This window comes from Phascolarctos cinereus, unplaced genomic scaffold (genome assembly GCF_003287225.1).
Source record: "Phascolarctos cinereus isolate Bilbo 61053 unplaced genomic scaffold, phaCin_HiC Scaffold_1;HRSCAF=81, whole genome shotgun sequence".
Taxonomy (NCBI): Eukaryota; Metazoa; Chordata; class Mammalia; order Diprotodontia; family Phascolarctidae; genus Phascolarctos; species Phascolarctos cinereus.
In genome coordinates, this window is record NW_027555514.1 from 23,175,337 (window position 1) to 23,194,737 (window position 19,401).

The 19,401-nt window shown below is 44.1% G+C and overlaps 1 protein-coding gene across 1 annotated transcript in view; it reads right to left on the reverse strand.

Annotated features, from left to right (window-relative positions):
* Window positions 1-19,401, reverse strand: part of STT3B (STT3 oligosaccharyltransferase complex catalytic subunit B) — a 100,819-nt gene that overhangs the window by 12,707 nt on the left and 68,711 nt on the right. Inside the window, exons 6-8 of the mRNA XM_020993270.2 lie at window positions 10,189-10,287; window positions 7,715-7,861; window positions 1,840-1,888 (exon numbers count right to left, since the gene is read on the reverse strand). Of these exons, the coding sequence (XP_020848929.1) occupies window positions 1,840-1,888; window positions 7,715-7,861; window positions 10,189-10,287 (295 nt within the window). The remainder of the gene's footprint in view (window positions 1-1,839; window positions 1,889-7,714; window positions 7,862-10,188; window positions 10,288-19,401) is intronic.

Here is a 19,401-nt window from a genome sequence, read left to right on the forward strand (position 1 = left end):
CTCTGATTTCCAATGAACTGGACAAATAAAATCTTGCCCAACCTCAAGCTCTGCACCTTATTAAGTGCCTTCCAATGGGCTTCAATGACCTTTCTGTACTTTTTACAAACAGATGTTAAAAGGGATGTTATACAGCCACGGAGTAAAAAAAGATTAAGTAAATTAGGACTGAAATTTACAGCACTACCCCAAAAAGAGCGCAACACGAACTGGCCATGAAATGAATTAGAATCATTTCTCTATAAAAGTACAAAACCATGACCTGGTATGTTGTGGGTCACTACACAAACATCAAGTCCACACAGTCTGGTGGAAGAGGTGCTGGATGCGGACTCTTAAGAACTGTGTTTCTTGTCTTCACTCCCAAGGTGTGTCCCCTGCCTCTGCGCCTCAGTTTCCTCATCTGTAGAATGAGGTTGATCCTAAGGTCCCCGCCACCAAGAGACCGTGTGGATCCCGGAAAGAGTCCTCCAACAGTCACTTGTCATCCGTCCATTTTCAAAGAGGACCAACGGCATCATGGGTAATATCCTGACTTGCTCATGAACTGGATTTTAAGTAAGGCAAGAGCTGCACAGTCATTGGCCTCACTCTCTCTCCCAGAGACATCAAAGTTCAGTGGCAAGGCAACAGTCAAAATGACTGACAATGGCCTAGGATGCAGTGGGTGACCAGCTCTCAGCGCTCAACAGTGCCTACTGCAGCCTCTTTCACACCACTGGAACAAACTGTTTTCACCTGCCCATTCCCCTGGGGGAAGTCTTCACTTGCTTAGGGTGGACAAGACCCTAGCTCACTGAAGGGTTTCAGGCCCATCGGTTACCCTCAATCTGCTTTAGTCCCCTTGCAGAGACGGTTTTACTGGGGTGTGACTGCTACGCATGCAACAGCTTCCTGGAGCCACGGGTGACAGCTGGATCAGTCAGGTAGAGAACAAAGGTGGATGAGCAGCCCTGAAGAGAACTCGGCAAGCCCTCACACCAGGGGTGCTACTCCTCTGTGTAACCCATACACAAGGGGTACTTAGGGACTCCAGGTACTGTCTGAACAGTATCAATAATCCATGTCTCCTACTTAATTTAAACCAGGTACTGTCCAGTAGCACTGCAGAGGTGAGCAGAAAAGGCTGGAGTTGTTACACAAGCTCTTTTGTTGAAATCAGTATTGTCTGGATCACAAGAGGTGAGGAAGTACTGGTCTACAAGGTCACCACCGTATCTGAACCTTGCAGTATGTGTGTACAGTTAATGGCACATGTTATCCACGCTGATGAATTAAGCCAAAAAAAGGTTTGCTCGACAAAATCAGTCACTGCAAAGCCCTGCTACTACTACTTACTGTTGTCTGATAGAATTTACCTTGTTTTACAATCCACTCAAAGAAAAATGGCAGAGATATGGTTTAAGAATTGAAAAAGGTCAAGGAATGACTAAGTTCACATGGAAAAGCAAAGAAACTCAAAGCAGGTGTCGTAAATGGAATGCTATTTATCCACAAAAGTTTTAACTAGGGTGGAATTTTTTTAAGAGTCCCAGGAACTGCACAGACATTGCCCAAGTTGGTTGGTCAGGAACACCACACATACTGGGTGCACATATCAGGGAGGCAGGCTGACAGCTCTTCAGAGCACAGCTGCTGCCTCACACACTCCCCCAATTACTCAAGGACAACACTCTATAGAAAAGCCAGCTGCTGATCTACCTGGAGGTGCTGAGTATAGTTAAGATACATTTGCAGTCTCTCCTTCTCTTGAGAGAGTAATAACCTTCTTATATTTCTTCATAAATTCAATACTTTAAGATAAATAACATGACATCATTTCCCCTCATCTTTACTTACCCAGTGTCCCACAGTGAATAAAATCTGCCACTCCATGGTGCAATATAACCTAGAAGAGTAAAAAAAAAAAATTGACTTAAAAACAAAAACATCAGTGGTTTTAAAAAGTTAATTATTAATAAAGTTACTTTACTTTATTTCTGGAGGGACAAACCTATGGTCCTAAGTTACATGGCCGGCACCAGAGCAAAATAAGATCCATGGCTAAGTGATACCATGTGTGGAAAAATGGAGAAATCAAGAAGCCCATGTCACAATGCTGGGCCTTCAGCGCAGTCAGTGCCTCCACTGCTGAAGACTGTGACTCTCTCACACTCATGCAGAATCTACGTTTACCCCCTGGTGGTGGGTCTCCTTTCTTGATGGGGGTCCAACAGAGGAGCGCTCAGATCAGTTACAGGAGAACCAGGAGAGAGAGGGAGGGAGGGAGGGAGGAGGAGAGGAGGAGAGGGAGGAGGAGGGAGGAGGGAGGGAGGAGGGAGGGAGAGAGAGAGAGAGAGAGAGAGAGAGAGAGAGAGAGAGAGAGAGAGAGAGAGAGAGAGAGAGAGAGGAGAGAGAGAGAGAGAAGACTTTAAAGGAGGAGGGGGGATCATCAGTGTTCATGGCTGCAGAGGTCAGGGAGGGGTATGGAGAAGAGGTCACTGGACTGGGCAGCTAAAAGTCATTCTGGTGCAATGGTAATGCTGAATGAAAGGGGCTAAGAAGAGAGGGAGAGGAGAAGGAAGGCATCTCTTGTGAGCAGAAGAGATATGGGACAATAGTTAACTGGGGAAGGAAAGGTGCAGTGAGGGGGTTTTCTGCATGGGGGAGACAATGAGCCAGTAAAGAGCGGAAGACTGAAGATAAGTGGGACAATGGGCAGGACAAGAGGTGGGGGATCATCTCTAGTCCTGCAAACCCTCTCCTAGTCTACACGATGTTTCAGAGGTGACTGAGAATCACTCAACAGTCATGCCTTCTTGTCCTTTCAAGGCCTTCACGACCCTGTCACCCCACTGAACTGTGCAGCCTTGGTTCCCATGTCTTTCTTTCCTGTTGTTCCTCTCCATTCTGCTTCATCTCCTGCCCCCTTTCCTTTGCACTAGTTGTGCCCCACACTTCGAATACTCTCCCTCCTCAACCTTATACACAAAGACGTTCCTGGTCTCCCTAGATATCTATACCCTCTTTCCAGGGGAAAAAAAACCCACCAACACTGAATCCACTGTGCACGTATTTTGTACATCCCCATTCTCTTCTTTAACAGGTGAGCTTCTTGAGGTTTTAGTGGCTGGCCAATGTAGTCGGCACTGCCTGACTCCAGGACCCTTTCCTGTTTCTCTTAAAGTTCAACTCCTGGAAGCCAGCTGTCGTCCTCTCTTCTCTCCTGACAGGGCACAAGATTCTGTTTTCTCCTCATGTCCTTCCATGTCCCGGAGAAGCCTCACCCCATCTGACACACCTCTTGGCCCCAGCTCTCTCAGCCCTAGCGCTGCCTTCCCTCGACCATGTCACACCTGGGCTCTCCCTCCCTCCACCACCTGCCCTTCCTCCTCTTCGGGCTCATGGCAACACCTACACGTGCAGCACTGTGGACAGCTCTCTTTACCTCTCCCTAGGAAATTTCATTCCTGAGGGGAGCTGACCCCCTCCCCCAGTCTCACGTCTCAGATTCTGCTCCTAACTTTTCTCTGCTTTCTGAAAATGTAGGGCCTATGTTAGACCTAACAGGCTTTCCACTCCTATCACCAATTCTCAAATGTATTCAGAATTTCCCTCCAACATTTCCATCCATCATTTCCACCCCACCAACCAGTTTATTCTTTATTGTAAGAATCAGATTCCAGAATAAGATGTCCCATTGTTAGCTTCTTTATCTTTAGAAAAAGGAAATGACTATGGCAAGTAAAGAAATCATAGCTAAATGCACTCATAAAAAGTAACAATGACGTTAGGAAAAGAAAGAAGCTCCTTTTGAATCAACTCTCTCGGATGACAGTCTGAATGGCAACATGGCAGTGGGCAGAGAACTTGGCCTTGGAGCCATGAGGCCCGGGCTGAAGGCCTGCCTCTGACCCGTCCATGCCAACAATCTTGCGACCAGAAGCTGAAGGGAAGGTGCCGCCCTGGACTGTTGAGGGTTTCTTCATTTGAGTGATCTGTTACCAGTGAAATGACAAGTCCAGGTCCCATCCCTGTCCTCAGCGTGATGATCAAAATGCACAAATAAGGAAGGCGAACACTTTAGGCCAAGAGCCATTCCCCAACAGATAACCAAATGGCCTAAAGCTCCCTCGTAATTGTAGCCTATTGACATTTAGATGGAAGATGATGCAAATCACAACATGGCAAACCCAAAGATAACATAAGATGGAAACAGTCATGTTGGCAGGCCCGTGGGAAACTAACACACTAGTTATGGAGCTGTGAACTGGCCCAACCATTCTGAAAAGCAATTGAGAATTACAGTGAGAAATCGACTGAAATGTCCACACCATGTAACCCAGTGACTTCATGGATAGTCACACATACCCTCAAAGAGATCAAAGGGCAAAAAACCGAAATATTAATTGTAGTACTTCTTCTGTGGTAGCAAAGAAATGAAAACAAAGCAGATGTTTATCAGCTGCAAATGGAAAAACAAATTGTGGTATAAGAATATAAGGGAATATCACAGCAGTACAGAAATGACAACTATGAGGAATTCAGAAGCAGGAGAAGAGACGGGTTTTTTTTCTAAAATAAGGGAAGGTTCATTGGGTGGAAGGGAAATATATTAGGAAATGAAGATGGGAAAACAGAAGGCAACAATTTTTAAGCAGCTTAGCTGATTTAGCAGATCAAATCCCCACTACTATGACTGGTCTGTGATGTGTTTTCTTTAAGTTTCCCTTTCTGTCTACATGGTCTGTTGAATACTCAATATTTCTGCTCCTGTCCACCATAGCTCCCCGATACAGCTGGAGTTAAACTGTGGAAGGCCAAGAATACCAGGCTCCAGTGTTCATACTTTAATTGGTAGGCAACAGCAAGGCACTTTTAGAAAAGAGATATAAGAAGGTCAGAGCTGCATTCTATGAAGATTACGATGCATGATAGTAAAGACTGAACTGGAAATGGGGGAGACCAAAGTCAAGACGTTATTATAATAGTTATACTGTCTAAGAAGTGCAGAAGGCTTTAACTAAGGTGGTTATAGTGACTGTGCAAAGAAGGGAAGAGATGTGAACTATTGTGGAAATGAAAAAGGCAGGACTTAGCAACCAGACTGGGGGTTGCAGGGGCTGGGGAAGAAGGGAGAGGGAAGTGTCAGGGTAATGCCAACATTATGAGCCTTGGGGGAAACAATTTCAACGCAGTGGTGGTGACAGAAACTAGGCTGTAGAGGGAGTGGGCAGCTGTACAAGTTCCTCTTTTGGGGACTGGGTAGTCAAGGGAGGGTTTCTTCTTACAGGCTAGGGAAGGCATGGGCACGTCTAGGTACACCAAGAAGTCAACACTGACAGAAAGGGAGCCGGTCTCGGAGACAACAGCGAAGGTCTGAGGTTGCTGAGGAGAGAACAGTGGATGGGATGTGACTGAGGACCACAACGGCTCAGGAAAAACAGATGATGCTTCCAGTACTTTAAGGTTTTCAAAGCACTTGGTACACACGTCATTTCATTTTGTTCTCCATTTTGTAACTCCATTTTGACTTCATCCACCATTCTGTGAAGCTAAGTTTCAGCTACTTGTGAGTCACCTGATTTTGGAGAAGTCACAAGATGACTCCCCCTCCCCAAGGTCACCCAACTTAAGGAATGTCACAAAACTACCCCTTTCTTCTCACCTCAGTGTTCCCCCATACCCTCAGTCCAATAATCCTATTTTTCACTCCCTCCAAACCATATATTGATTGTGTAGAAGCCAAGCTCTGGGGTCCCTGACTACCAAAAGCCTGCACTCAGACGCACTGCTAAATAAATTGTTTGTCTGGATGAAGCTCCGTTTCTTCCCCCTGCCCCAGCAACAATGCCATGAGTGCAGCTCTGCAGATATCATCTCTACCTTACAGATGAGGACCCAGAGACAGAGAGATTCAAAGACTGGTGCGCTGTCACCAGGTTCTCCCCCATCCAAACCTACTGTTCACCTGACTACTCCAAGAAGACTTCAACAAGTGCTGTGTTAACCTCAGCAAAGAAGAGGAAGGCGAGAGGATGGAGGATGACCGAGAGGTTCTGAACAGTCAAAGGAATTCATGTAAATCTTTTCAATGAATTAAGGATCAAAGTGACATGCTAAGAACCAAGTGAGAGCCTTGAAACCAGAAGTTCTGGATTACCAATCGTAGAAAATGAGATTAAGAGGTAAACTATGAGATTACTGCCACAGCAGTGAAGGAGGAGAAGGGGATGGGAGGAATGATTTAAGATTAATGGGGAAGAGCGGAGTCACGGTGCAGTCGTGGATGGAGAGGCGGCGGAACAAGGCGTGGCCATGAATGATGGGCTGGGCTAAAAGGCAGAAAACTGAGCAGCCTAAGAGAATGAGGAGGCAGAGTCCAGCCACAGATGGAATCCTGACTGATCAAAGTGAGGGACAAAAGATGGTGACCAAGAACCTCCGAATTGAGGGGACCAGAGAAAGAAAAAGCTCCCAAAGGACGTGCTTCCAGTGGAGAAGTCACGAAGTCACTAAAGAACGTAAGCGTCTGTGGGCAGGAGACCCAGCCAGTCTGGAAAAAGGTTATCGTCAGCCTGCCAGTGTCTGCTAAGAAGTGACTCACATTCAATGACACTTTGGATCTGACTCCAATCGGATCCTAGAGCTTTCTTCTCCCCTTTTATAGAGCTAACCTCTCATTGGTTAAAGAGGACCAGAGAAGCCACAGAGAAGTGCTCCTGGGCAAGAAAACCCAAAGAGGAGACAGACAGACACAGAAGCTCCGACTGGGAGAGGGGTTGCATTCCCAATGTGGCCTCTGCAGATGGCCAGCACCAAACACATATGTGAAGGGAGGGAGAGCCAGTCTGGGGGATCTGGACCCTTGACATGAGAAGGTAGAAGGGGATATACGACACCCCAACTTCTGCTGGATCTGCAGGGAGGCCTACAGATTAACCCTCTGCACAGCCTGAAAGGCGAAACTGGATGGGCATCCAAGAGGGCCAGGAGCCTAGCCGTGCTTCCCCTCACTCTCAGGGCCCTCCTCAACCTTTCCTTCTTTGCTGCCCCGCCCCCTCTTCCTCATCGGTGACTCCCTCCCTAGGACCACCATCTTAGGAAGCTTTGTGTCCCATTCTCTATAGATCCCCATGGGAAGTGCGGCCCAACACTGGGTGGGGGCAAGACCACTGGACACTCTCTGGAAAAGGAAGGACACTTCCCCAGAGTAGGAAAGGTCTCAGCCATGAGCAACACTTTTCTTGTGTTAAATAAAATCTTTTCTACTACCTCCCAGTCCCTCAAAACAACACGTTCTAGCAATACAGAGGGGCTAGTGTCCCTGAGAAGTGGCCTGCACAGACTACATCTGGCATGTTGTGTTTAGTTCTGGGAGCCACATTTTGGGAAGGCCACCAAGTGCTGAAGGCCTTCCAGTTTACAGCGTACAGGAGATCACTGGGGACGGGACACGACAGCTTCCTTCCAGTATCTGAAGGGACGGTCACCTGAAAGATGTATTAGAAGTGTTCTGTTCTAGGAATAATGAATGGGTGCAATTTCAAAGACTCCCAGTGACGTTTCGTGTCGGCTAAAACTTCTAGCACTCCTAGCTGTCCACAAGAGGACAGCAGTAGTCGAGCTGAGGCTGTGAGAGCTTCTATTGAGCGTGTCCTAGACGGGATTCTTTTCCAAGGAAAGGTATCACCATGCGGTCCATGAGATCACTTCCAGCACTGATGCCACTCACCGGTATAAGTCAAGTAGATCACACTCAGGAACACAGCTCCTGCAGCGAGGGACACTCCCAGGAAGAAAAGGGTCTGAAACTCCTGCTTTGTCAGTCTGTCTCTGAGATACTGGAGGAAGGCGTATGCCTGGATCAGTGCAAAGACACCTAAAGAAAAGGGAAAATACGTTTATGTGCTGGTACCACCCCAAAGATGAAGCAGTCAGTTTCCTAAAGTACTTTCTAGGAAACCCATCTGAAAACACCTTTTCACAGAGTCTATCTAGGGTTTTAAAAAAAATATATCAAACATTTATTTTGACCAAAATTAAGACTGCCTTTGGAATCTGTTAACAACTCCAGCTCTACCAGCTGAGAAAAGGAGAGCCTCATCTAACCACTCTGAATCAGTTCTCCAGAAAATCCTATAAGAGCCAGGCAGATTCCTTTTGCTCCTAAAATTAATCTCAAACTCCTCTGTGGATGTATATACGTTAGCATCAGTTGAAAACCAGGCAAGATAAATCAAGCTTTGAATGCAACAATCCCATTCCCCACATTAAATGCTTCCCTCCTCTACAACCTTCAGTGAGATGCTAGTTACAAAAAGTGTACATCAGAAAACAAAGCCCCTTAAGACTTGCTTTGTTTTAGTAGAAAATAAGATGGATCTTTGACAATCTGGAGAACCCTAAAGGACTGATAAATGGTTAACGTTTATAAAACAAGGGAATAGTATATTTGGATTAATTACCTTTTTTTTTTTTTTAAACTGGAAATACCTGCTCTGGAAGCTAAAGCAATAAACAAAGTTGACTAGAATGATTTAAAATAAAGGGGCAGGGCAATAAAAAAAGATATATAAATTCTTTTAAAGAATCGATACCTCAAATTGCATAAAACAAGAGCTAGAATTAAAGCATCTCACTGAATAAAAAATGAGTGTTATTCCCCTAATTATTTTGTGTATTTTGTAAAATCTAGGTTGTCAAAGATCTAGATAAAGGGAAAATTAGTACCAAAGTAAATGTAGCTATGATCACACACAAACAACGCTGGTCTTATTTGCAGTTCTGTTTGTAGATAAACAAAAACAATTTGTCACAAAATAACTATGTGGCCAATTGATTAGAAGTTATTCTTCCCACCAAGTTGGTAGTGACAGTCCAGTTGAATATTAGTAAATTATGGCTGAGGAGGGGTGGTACTCGACATATTGTTTACAAGATCACTTAATACTGATAGAATTCTTCTTTTAATGAGACCCACAAAATTTAAATTACAATTAAATGCTATAGCCAAACCCACCCAAAGTGGAAATGTTTATCGAACAATTAATAAACAGTACACTGTACCGAATGTGTTTGGGGCCACGAAGCCAATGCTGGGTGCGCGCTAGGCAAACATCGGGGGAAGCTTCTTCCCATGCTTTTTTTTTCTCTAAATTTTTTAAAGGTGGTATATTAATTATTGGTCAAGGGTCCAAAATGCAACTGGACTTAATGTACAAGAGAACATCAATAACGAAGGTGACTTCGCACGCGTTTTAAAAGAAACGGTAGCTCTATATGACAGACAGAATTCTTGTGTTTCAAAGTAATGTTTAAGAGAGGAGAAGTATTTTTTTTCATCCTTCTAGTGTTTTTGAAAACAGCACAAGAGCTCCTGACCACATGCGGGCATGTTTTAAAAATCTGCACAACAGTAAGGTTTAGAATTTTGTTAAGTGGGAAAGTGTGTTTGCTTAAGATGGTGGGAAAGATACAATAAGAAGGGGCTTCATTCTCCACCCTGGGTGAAGACAGACACTCCCTTGCTTTACGCCCAGGTAAGACCATTTACATGAGCTTATCACAGTGTTTCAGAGAGCAACCCTGGGGAGTGGGAAGAGCCCTAACTTTGAGAGTGGCCAGAAAATGCCTGATATTTTGACTCTTTCTTCTGACTCAAGGGTTGTCTTAGATTCAATAATTTTATAGTAGCAACCGACTTGAGCAACAACCAAAAATCAGATAGTCAAAACAAGCAAAAAGCAGATTATTAGAATCCCCAACTCCCAGTCAACAGTCTTGGGAAATATTTTTGTTAGTCATTATACACCAACAACTGCCTGAAAGAACTCTGTTTTCGTTAAACCAACAGGGATTTATTCCTGTTTGTTATACAGGATAGGCACACAATTTTACATGCGCGCACGCATACACACACGCACGCATACACACGCGTGCACACACACACACACACGTATGTGCCATGTCAAATTCAAGAAATAAGGGTTGGTCCATCTAGGTTGCTGGTGAAGACGTGCAAATTGTAGTTCACAAAGAGCTAAAGTTAAAAAGGTGCTTCGTATACAGGAGCCTACTTGTTGTAGAAGCTTTTCCTTTATAAATGAGCCACGATGATGAAAGGTGTCAGGTAATTTCCCCATTGACCAATTTTACCCCTCTTCCTCCCACCCCAATTAAGACGAAAAATGACCCTCCTGTGCATACCTGCGGCGGCCATGTGTTCACTTGTCCTGATTGGCTGGAATCCCACAAAGGGAATCTGCATGGACAGTATTAGACCCACAATGTAGAAAGTGCTATATGCTACAAAGACAAAATGGGAAGAAATTAAATTAGACCTGACGTGCACCACCAGACTTTGCGCAGACATATTTTTCTACTTTTGTCTTGAAATTCTGCACTGAGAGTTTAGTTTGTTCACAGGACTTTTTATGACACTATTTTACGTTGCTAAACGGTTATTAAAAGACACTGGCAGAGTTTCTTGGCCTGTACCAATGAAGTTACAGGTCTGGGAAGAAAAAAAAATTCTTGACCAATACTTTGCCTTCTTCCCAGCATGCTCCCTTAGGTCTGAATTCCTGGGGTACTGTTCGCTGTCCTGTGAGGCAGGAGGCCTGGGTTCCCTCTCTGCTGGGCTACTCAGTGATTACCTGACCTCTCTCTACCTCAACAGGCCAGAGCTCTCCCACAGGAAGAAACAGGCATACTTTCGCGTTACCAACATCTCAGATGCTGAGGGGTCCACAGCTGCAGAGCACTGTATCTCAGGGGGCACGCCCTGCTTGTCCTTCAGGAGCTTAAGGTTACAGCATTATCCATCTTAACCACGCATGTCTTACACCCACTTCTCACTGAGAGGAACATCCATATGAAGAGCTGCTCGCTTCCAAAACCTCAGAACACTCTCTATCACTTTAAACAGCCAGTCATCAGCACAGTATCATTTCTGAGGAGAGGAACGTCAACAAGGTGTTTAATATTTTTGAGACAAAAGTCACTGCAGGACACGGCCCAATGGCTAGACGGGCCAGCTCCAGTTAGCACCTTTATTTCTGCACTTTTAAAAACATCTAATGGGAGGCAGGGGAGAGGAAGGCGGGAAGGAAGGAAGAGAATTTGTATCTCAAAAAATTTTAAAAACAAATGTTAAAAATTGTGTTTGACAGGTAATTTGGGGGAAAGACAAAATATTAATTTTTTTAAAAAAATCCAACATGGCACTGAGTACATGTGTGTCCTATATTAATAAAAAGAAGAGCTTACAAAACAGTTACATCTGAGAAAATAATAAAGCGCTCTTGGCTTGACCCCAAGGTTACTAAGCGCTAGTTACTACAACAGTCAGGAGGTGCCACCAATTTCAGGTTCATCTGCAAGGAAGATGAAGCATCTCTCAAATTAAAATGCTTTAGAAGGAAAACAAGGGTTCAATTCCATTTTTACAGGTGCTTGGATTTTTATGCACACATCAGGCCAGGTATACCAGCACCATCAAGCACTTGGCAAATAAACTCATCTCCATATTTAAAATATGAAGGGAATTATCCTGAACAGCATCAGAAGCTACTAGACTAGAGTACCTGAATCCTCATTTTAGCCAAATTGCATAGCAAAGAATATGTTTCTTGGAGGGGAAAAAAAAAGAAAACCATTGGCAATGGTAGATACGGACTATGAGCCCATAAAGACTCCAATACTGAGGTTAAGAAATGACCAAAGCATTCACGTATCCTCTCGGTTCCTTAATTTTCCCATCCACAAAATGAGGGTTTAGACCTGACCATTTCTCACAGGACCAAATATATGGTCCTATGAGCCTAGAAAGATGGGCAGGAGTCGCCTAGGATTTAAATTCACAAAAATCCACAAACCACATAAGGGATTAGCTCTACACAGGCAGCCATTCCAGAAATGATACATTCTGCTTGTCTGAACATTTATTGAATGCCTCCCTCCAACACTAGAGCTGATGAACTGTGGGACATAAAGAAGAGGAACCCCAATCCCACCAATGCCACATCTCGGGAAGCTGATACTCCAGAAGGGAAAAAAGAGGCCATGTCCAACCACAAGCAACTGTGTACTACCAGGTGCAATAAGGAGAACAAAGAAAATAAAAGTCCATATTTGTCATCACCCCCTGAAGTTTACAAAGCATGTTCTTCAAAGCCCAGTGACAAAATGCAAAGATGATCGTCTTTTTACAACTGGGAAACTGAAGGCTAATTCAGAGAAGGGTGAGATTACTTTCAGCTGGATCAAGAAAGGCTCCATGTCATTGATAATCAGCCAGTATATCAAGTCCAATCGATTTGAAATAGTAACATGACAGCATACTGAAGTCAGAAAGGGCTTCCCAGTGACAATTTCAAACGGAAGGGTAGGGAAGGCGTCATGGTGGAGTCTAGAGACCAAGGCTGGAGCAAAGTCAGCCCCTGTCCCAGAAAGAAAGAGCTGCAGTCTTGGCCAACAGGGCCTCCGTGCAAATGGGGAAACTGGGCAAACACTACCACCCTTGATGCTCTGTGGGACATAAAGAAAAATCACGCAAAATCCCAACCCTCCAAGAGCTCAGAAGGCAGGAAAGAAGTTTCTGTGCCTCAATTGTAGCCACCAAGGAACCTTCTCAAGAATTAAGGAGGCTTCTTGGGCACCAACTTCCTAATGCCTGGAAGAGGTACCTGGATGGTTCCAAATGAAAAGCAGAAGATTCTCAACCATGCCAAGAAACGCACACTTGGCAGGCACCCTGTCTTCAGCAGACACTAAGCACGTCTGCTGAGCTGAACAAACTAGGGTGGTTTGTTGTCTACATGCCAGAAACAAGGTGACTTCTAGTATGAGTGTGGGACTGTGCAATCAGGAGGGGACACTGCCACTGTCTGCTGCTGGGGGCAGGGTGCAGTACTGACATGGTTACTCCCATCCCTTTTAGCTCTAAAATCCTCTGATTGTATAGACTTGTCTACACCTCTTGGATCTGCCAGACCCTGGTGGATCCAGATTTCTGAAAGAGACAGATCAAATCCGGAGGTGTCCTGCAGGATTCAGTCCTGGGGCCCTCTTCTCTCCTCCTTCTATACTACTTCACTTGGAAATCTCATTGGCTCCCATGGACTGAATTACCATCTCTGTGTAGATGGTTCTCAAGTCTACCTTTCCCACCCCAATTTCTCTGCGGACCTCTAATCTCATATTTCCAACTGCCTCTCAAACATCTTGTATTAGATGTCTAGGAGATCTTAAACTCATTATGTTCAAAACAAAATTCATTATCTTTCCCATCCTCCCAGTCCTTCAGGCTCTCAAACTAGGAGTCATTCTTGACACCTCACTTATCACCCCCCGGCCTACCCCATATTCAACATGTTGCCAAGACCTGCTGATGTCACCTTTGCAGTATCAACCTACTCACATCCTGTGACCTATTTCTCCACCCCACTTCAGCTACATATAGAGATGGTCATACCTTCCCTTCCACGTTAAAAAAAAAAAAACCACTCTGAAATCCCTCTTTCTGATTGTGATCTGTTGTCATTCCACATCTCTCTCTACCTTGTAGCCCCCCAAAGCCTGGCCTTCATCCTCACTGTGACCTCCAATTCCTCTATCACTTAGTGGTGTTCCCAGGACATCCCCTTGCACTGGTTATCCTCTCCTTCCTTCCTCATCTTGATCCTTTTTGTAATTCAACTAGAGTTGTGATCCTGCATCCCTCACCCTGCTTCCTAAAAATGCAAAACTGAACCCCCTTCCCCCATTCAATCAACTCCCCAAGCTCCCTACTGCCTCCAAGGTCAAACAGGAAATCCTCTGGGCTTTCAGAGCCTCCATAACCTAGCCCCTTCCCACCTTTCTCCATATTTTTATCATGGCATCTGCCATCTAAAAAGTATTAAATGTCCATTGTATTGAACCATTTCTTTAGGACCTCCCAGCTTTCCTAAGATCTGCATATCCCATTGAGTCAACCTATATATACTGAATGCCTAGTGTGTGGTAGGTAAAGTGAGGAATGCTGAGGTGCTAAACCAGCCCTAGGCCTGCCAAGGACAGAAGCCATGTGTATAAATGACCCCGATAGGCAGCATGTGCTAAGAGCCACAAGTGAGTAGAACAAACTGCTATAGGAGCTCCCAAGGACATATTACTTTCCCTTCTTCCCACATGCACCCAACAGGAAGTGAATACCACTACAGCTCTCTATCTTGTTGCAAAGGGCCGAACCCAACAGCAGTCCATCAACACTCCTTGGCCGGGCTCCTTTTCACTGAGCCTTTGGAGTCCCTGAGGAAGCTACTCATGACGCCGGGCTATCTCTTCTCATTATTCAAATCAAGGTAAAAGGGGCTTGCTACGAAAGTTGTGAACTTTAAGGAAATTCACTTTGACCTTGTTGTAAATCATTCATTATATCATGAAAATGTTACAACACTGCCATCCTGTGGAACTAGAGTAATCGGCATGCATCACTGCATTTTTATTTAGTATTTACTGAATGCATTCTACAGAAAACATCACAAAGGAGATGCCTGTGAGTCACATGCTAGGCTTAGGTTTTGTCTAATTCTTAAATACCATTTCTCCAACTGAGCACAACTCTATACGTGTCCGCTAGGAAATTACCCTGAATATTTGTGAACACAAATAATAATAACGATGATTAAAAATACACCCCCCAAATCCATTTATTCCTTATCAGGAGAATAAAGGAAGGGAAAGGGGGGAAAAGCCAGCTAGATAGGGCTATGGTGGAGCTACATATTTAGAGCTGTGAGGGAACTTAAAGGTCACCTACTCTGGGGAGGGAAGGAGGAGGGACAGAGGTAAACAAAAGGGAAAAGGGCACAGGGAAAAAATACAAAAGAAAGGGAGAGAGAGGGAAAGGAAGAGAGAAGGACAGAAAGTGTACAAAAGTAATACAATGGCCTCTTCATCAAAAAAGGAAAGGGTCTGGAAGAGCTCAGAAGAAGCAGCCAAACCAAGTCAAACTCTGTTCTCTCAGTAGCACAGAAAATAACAAGTCTGACACGAATTTGAAGCTCTTGGTTAAAAGTATTTTATGGGATAACATCTGGACTTCAATGGCATGTAGTCCATGAACATAGCTTATTAAGACCACCACACTGTGGAAGCCTGGTGCAGAGACCACCTTCCATCAAGCCCAAGAAGGCCCTCCTGGCCCTTTAGGTGCTGGCTCAGTCTCTCTAACAAGTTTCAAAATCACAGACAAATCAATTATTCAGTAAAATGAAGAGATTAACTTCAATAAAATAAACTGATTTAAGTAAAATAAATGGATTAAAAATATTGATCAAATGGCTTGCTACATGTGAGAGGACTGTACTATTGTGATGTATATAAAAATGTTAAGAGTTCACAGCGCCCCACGGGATGAGAAACTCAATATAAAGCAGTAAGAGTCAAATGAACGGTGCAAAAAATAAACCCTCTGGACACTCCAAGGAGACACAGGGGGTAGCACGGAGCTGGGTGGCAAGGGGAGGATTCTAACAGCCCAAAATCAACCCAAGGGGAGCCCCTTAGGGGAGCAACAGGGAAGCTGAAGCCACTGCAGAAAGGCTCAAATATCAGTCTAAAGAGCACGAATTTGAGCCTGGGAGCAAGAGGAAGACATGAGCTTTTAGAGCAGGAGGTAATGTGATCCAAGCAATGTTTTAGGCAGATTAATCTGCCAGTGGCATGCAGGCTTATCAGAGGCATGCGGTGGAGGGAGAGAGGAAAGGAAGAAGAGAGGGGGAGGAGGCGAAGGGGAAGAGAGAGAGACACACAGACCGCGAGAAAGGGCTAGAGAGCGAGAGACAGAGAGAGGGAGAGGGAGGGGACTTAACCAGCTATAGCAGCTCAAGGCTTGAGACAAATAAGACTTATCTACACAAAAGTCACACAGCTGCAGCCCAATTCTCTCATGCATCTTTTCTTCCCCAATGAGAGCATGAGCTTTCTGAGAGCAGGGGCAGCCTTCTTATTCTAGCTGCTATTATTATTTGTATCCTCAACACTGGGCAGAGTGTTTGGCATATAGAAAACACTGAATAAATGCTTTTTCATTCATTTATCATTAATAATGCATAGCACTACACATTATAGGAGGCAGGTAGGTGGCTCAGTGGACACAGCACTGGGCCTGGAGTCAGGAAGACCTGAGTTCAATTCCAGAGTCATATTCACTTACTAGTTGTGTGACCCTAAGCAAGCCACCTAACCTCTGTCTGGAGGAGGAAATGGCAAACCACTCCAGTATCTTTGCCAAGAAAACCCTATGGGTAGCACTGGCATGCTATGGTCCATGAGGTCACAAAGCGCTGGACACAACTGAATGCCTGAACAAGTGGTAGCAGAGAAATACATACGACTTCACCTCCAGATAAAACAAACAAAAATTTTACAAGATGAGCAAGTAAGACAAAAAGTCCCCAAAAAGATTCTGCTATGATGGAGTCATGTCATACTTAACAGCCAACAAGTTAGCTCCCAGACTGTCTTTCTACAGAAACCTCTCAAATTCAACCTTCCAATTCTTGTAAACACTTCAGTGTTTGTTTAAGCCCAACACTACTGAAGCCAGAGAATACTGATTTTTAAAAATTACCTTTAAGGAATCATTCTGAATGAAAACATTATGCATCTAAGGAAGGAGGGACAATTCAGATCTCTTAATCTCCATGAAAAAAAAAAGGCACATGATTTTATCTATTATACTTGTAGAACAACTAAGCACCCAGCTATGCTAGAACTAACAAAAACACCTGAGGCCCCTAATATGCATTTGGGGGCTTGCTGTGATGCTCTCACCAGAGGTGGAAGAAATTCCAAATGCAGCCCCTCTGCAAAGCATCATGATATAAAGAGAGGCTGCCCCTCCATGAAAACTCCTCACAGTCTGAAAAGAAAGGAGAGAGGTGTGGAATCCTACAATTTGTCTCGGTAAATGTCATTACAACAATAATATTGACATAATTAAAGACTGGACTGTTTCTTGGGGTTCTGACCTATATGAAAATGACCCAAGGTCTTCCATATTTTTTATTTCCTTAATTTTGCTATTGCATTCACTGCAGTTTGGCTCTGTGAATTTTTTCTCCCAATGCAAAAATTACTCATTTTGAAGTTCCTTAAGTACTTGAGGTCAGACTAAAGCCTCCTGGAAATTACTCCGGTTAAAAAAATCCCCTCCTTGCTGGGTAAGTACCCCTTTGCTTTAACTCCTAATATTTGCTTTAAGGTGAATGCTTTCCACGTGCACAGCACTCTACAATGAATTAACAGAGGGCTTTCTCCTCCACTGTTTCCTTTGATATGGCAACCCTGTGAGGAGGACAGGGGACACTCTCCAAGAATGAGGGGAGCCTGGTCCAGAGAGATGAAGGTATGAAGGAGATCGCCGGGAGAGCTGTCACCCCGGGAAGGATCCTGGACAGGAGAAGAGCAACATCTGGAGAAGCAAAGGAACAGGTAGAGCTGGACTGGGGCTGGAGACAGCAGGGAGAAAATGGAGGTGCTTGCTTTTAAGTTTTATGGACCCACAAAATACTTGCTGGACTTAAGGTCAACCTGCAAGATTCTCTCATTCAATTATTCCCACTAGACAAATGAGGAAACAAATTCAAAGGATTCTGTTATCTGCCAAGATCACACCGATGGCGAAGGGAGTATCAAACAGGTCTGACCAGGTTATGATCTCATTTTCAGAAAATTCAAAATTCTGAATATCCATTAAAACAATACTAAGAAAAAACACTGGGTCTGAATCTTATCATTGAATGTCTGAAATTTTCTATAAAATTCACCAAAATAACGACTGGTTTCAGTTTCCTCATCCGTAAAATGACAGCTATAATACTGGCTGGCATTAAGACCTGAGTTCAAATCTTGTCTCAGACACTTACTAGCTGGATCAAATGAGGTAACAACATGTGAAGCACTCTTCAAACCTGAAAGTGCTACATGACTGCCAGCTGTGATTCTCGCCTACAACAGAACTAGAGAGCAACAGGGATTTAAAGATTGTGTAGGAAAAGCACTTTGGAAATAAGGGCTATGCCAATTTCAGGTAAAGACCAAGCTTCTCTCTCACAAGATAAAAGGGGTGGGGCTACTGCTAATCCTAGACTTACCTCCGACCAAAGTGGAAAAAACCCATGGCAACTTGGAAATGACAGTTTGGAAGAAAATGACCATGTCCTATAAAAACAATATTGAAGAAAGGAAACACGAGGCATATCATAGCATGGCTACACCTTGAAAAGCTGATTTCAAAAAATGTAGAAAAGAGGTTATTATTGTAAGGCGAAAGATTCAAATGGAGTATGACTCACAGCCAATAATAGGAAAGTCTACAAAAGGAAGCTGCCACGGCCCTTTACTATCTGCCGGGCACCTGTAGAATACTGCTCAGCACAGCAAATAACACAGGGGCCAGAGCCTGTGCTGGGAATTTAGCTTTAATTGTGCATGCTCATCTCAATTTCTGCAGTAAGAATGGTGACATGTCCAGGAGGGGAAGTCTTCAGCTCTATAACGAGCCAACCAGTCAATAAAACTTATTAAGCCCTTGCTTAAGCCGAGACTGGAGGCAGCCACCTAGCAAAGCGCTGCAGGAGCAATCTGTGCAGTGGGTTACGAGCTCTGGCCAGCCTCCACATCATCCCATATGAAGGATGGGGAGGTCTCCATTCTTCATTTTAATTCTACAAAGACTGAAGTTTTAGGGGCAAGTCCCTCAGGTGTGTGGCTATTAAAAAAAAAAATTTAAATACTTAAAAACCCAGGGCCCAACACTTTCTGTCTATAAGAAGGAAACTCTATTTAGGAAGGATATTCTGTCAAGACCCTTTCAAACACTCTTCCAACCTAACTTCTACTCAGGTTGGGTGAGATGCTAAGGCTGTCTATGAAATAAGATTAATGTTACCCACAAAATAATAGTCAATTAACCAATTATCTATCTTACTAGATATTGAAGGACACTGAATCTCTACGCTAATAATGGCAAACAAAGGAGCTAAAAGAATTTCATCTTTACAATTTTAACTGCTGCAAAACACAAACTCTGCACTGAACTCCATCAAAACAGGGTTATGTTGGTGACATGTAAAAAATCTTGTTACCATGACGTTATCATCCCACAATAGAGAAGTGGGCCAAAGGATGTGAACAAGTTCTAAGCAAAATTGCAGGCTACAAACAACTTTGTGAAACAATGCTCCGAATAGATACGTGGAATGCACATCCAAATCCTCAAGTTTCACCTCACAGCCTGCAGCTACTTATCAAAAATAACAAAAGATGGGAATGGCCAGTGTTGGAGGGGTTGTGAGCAATGGGCACCCTGGGCAACGCTGATGGAGCTGTGAACTGGTACAACCATTTGGGAAGCGATCTGGAATTAGG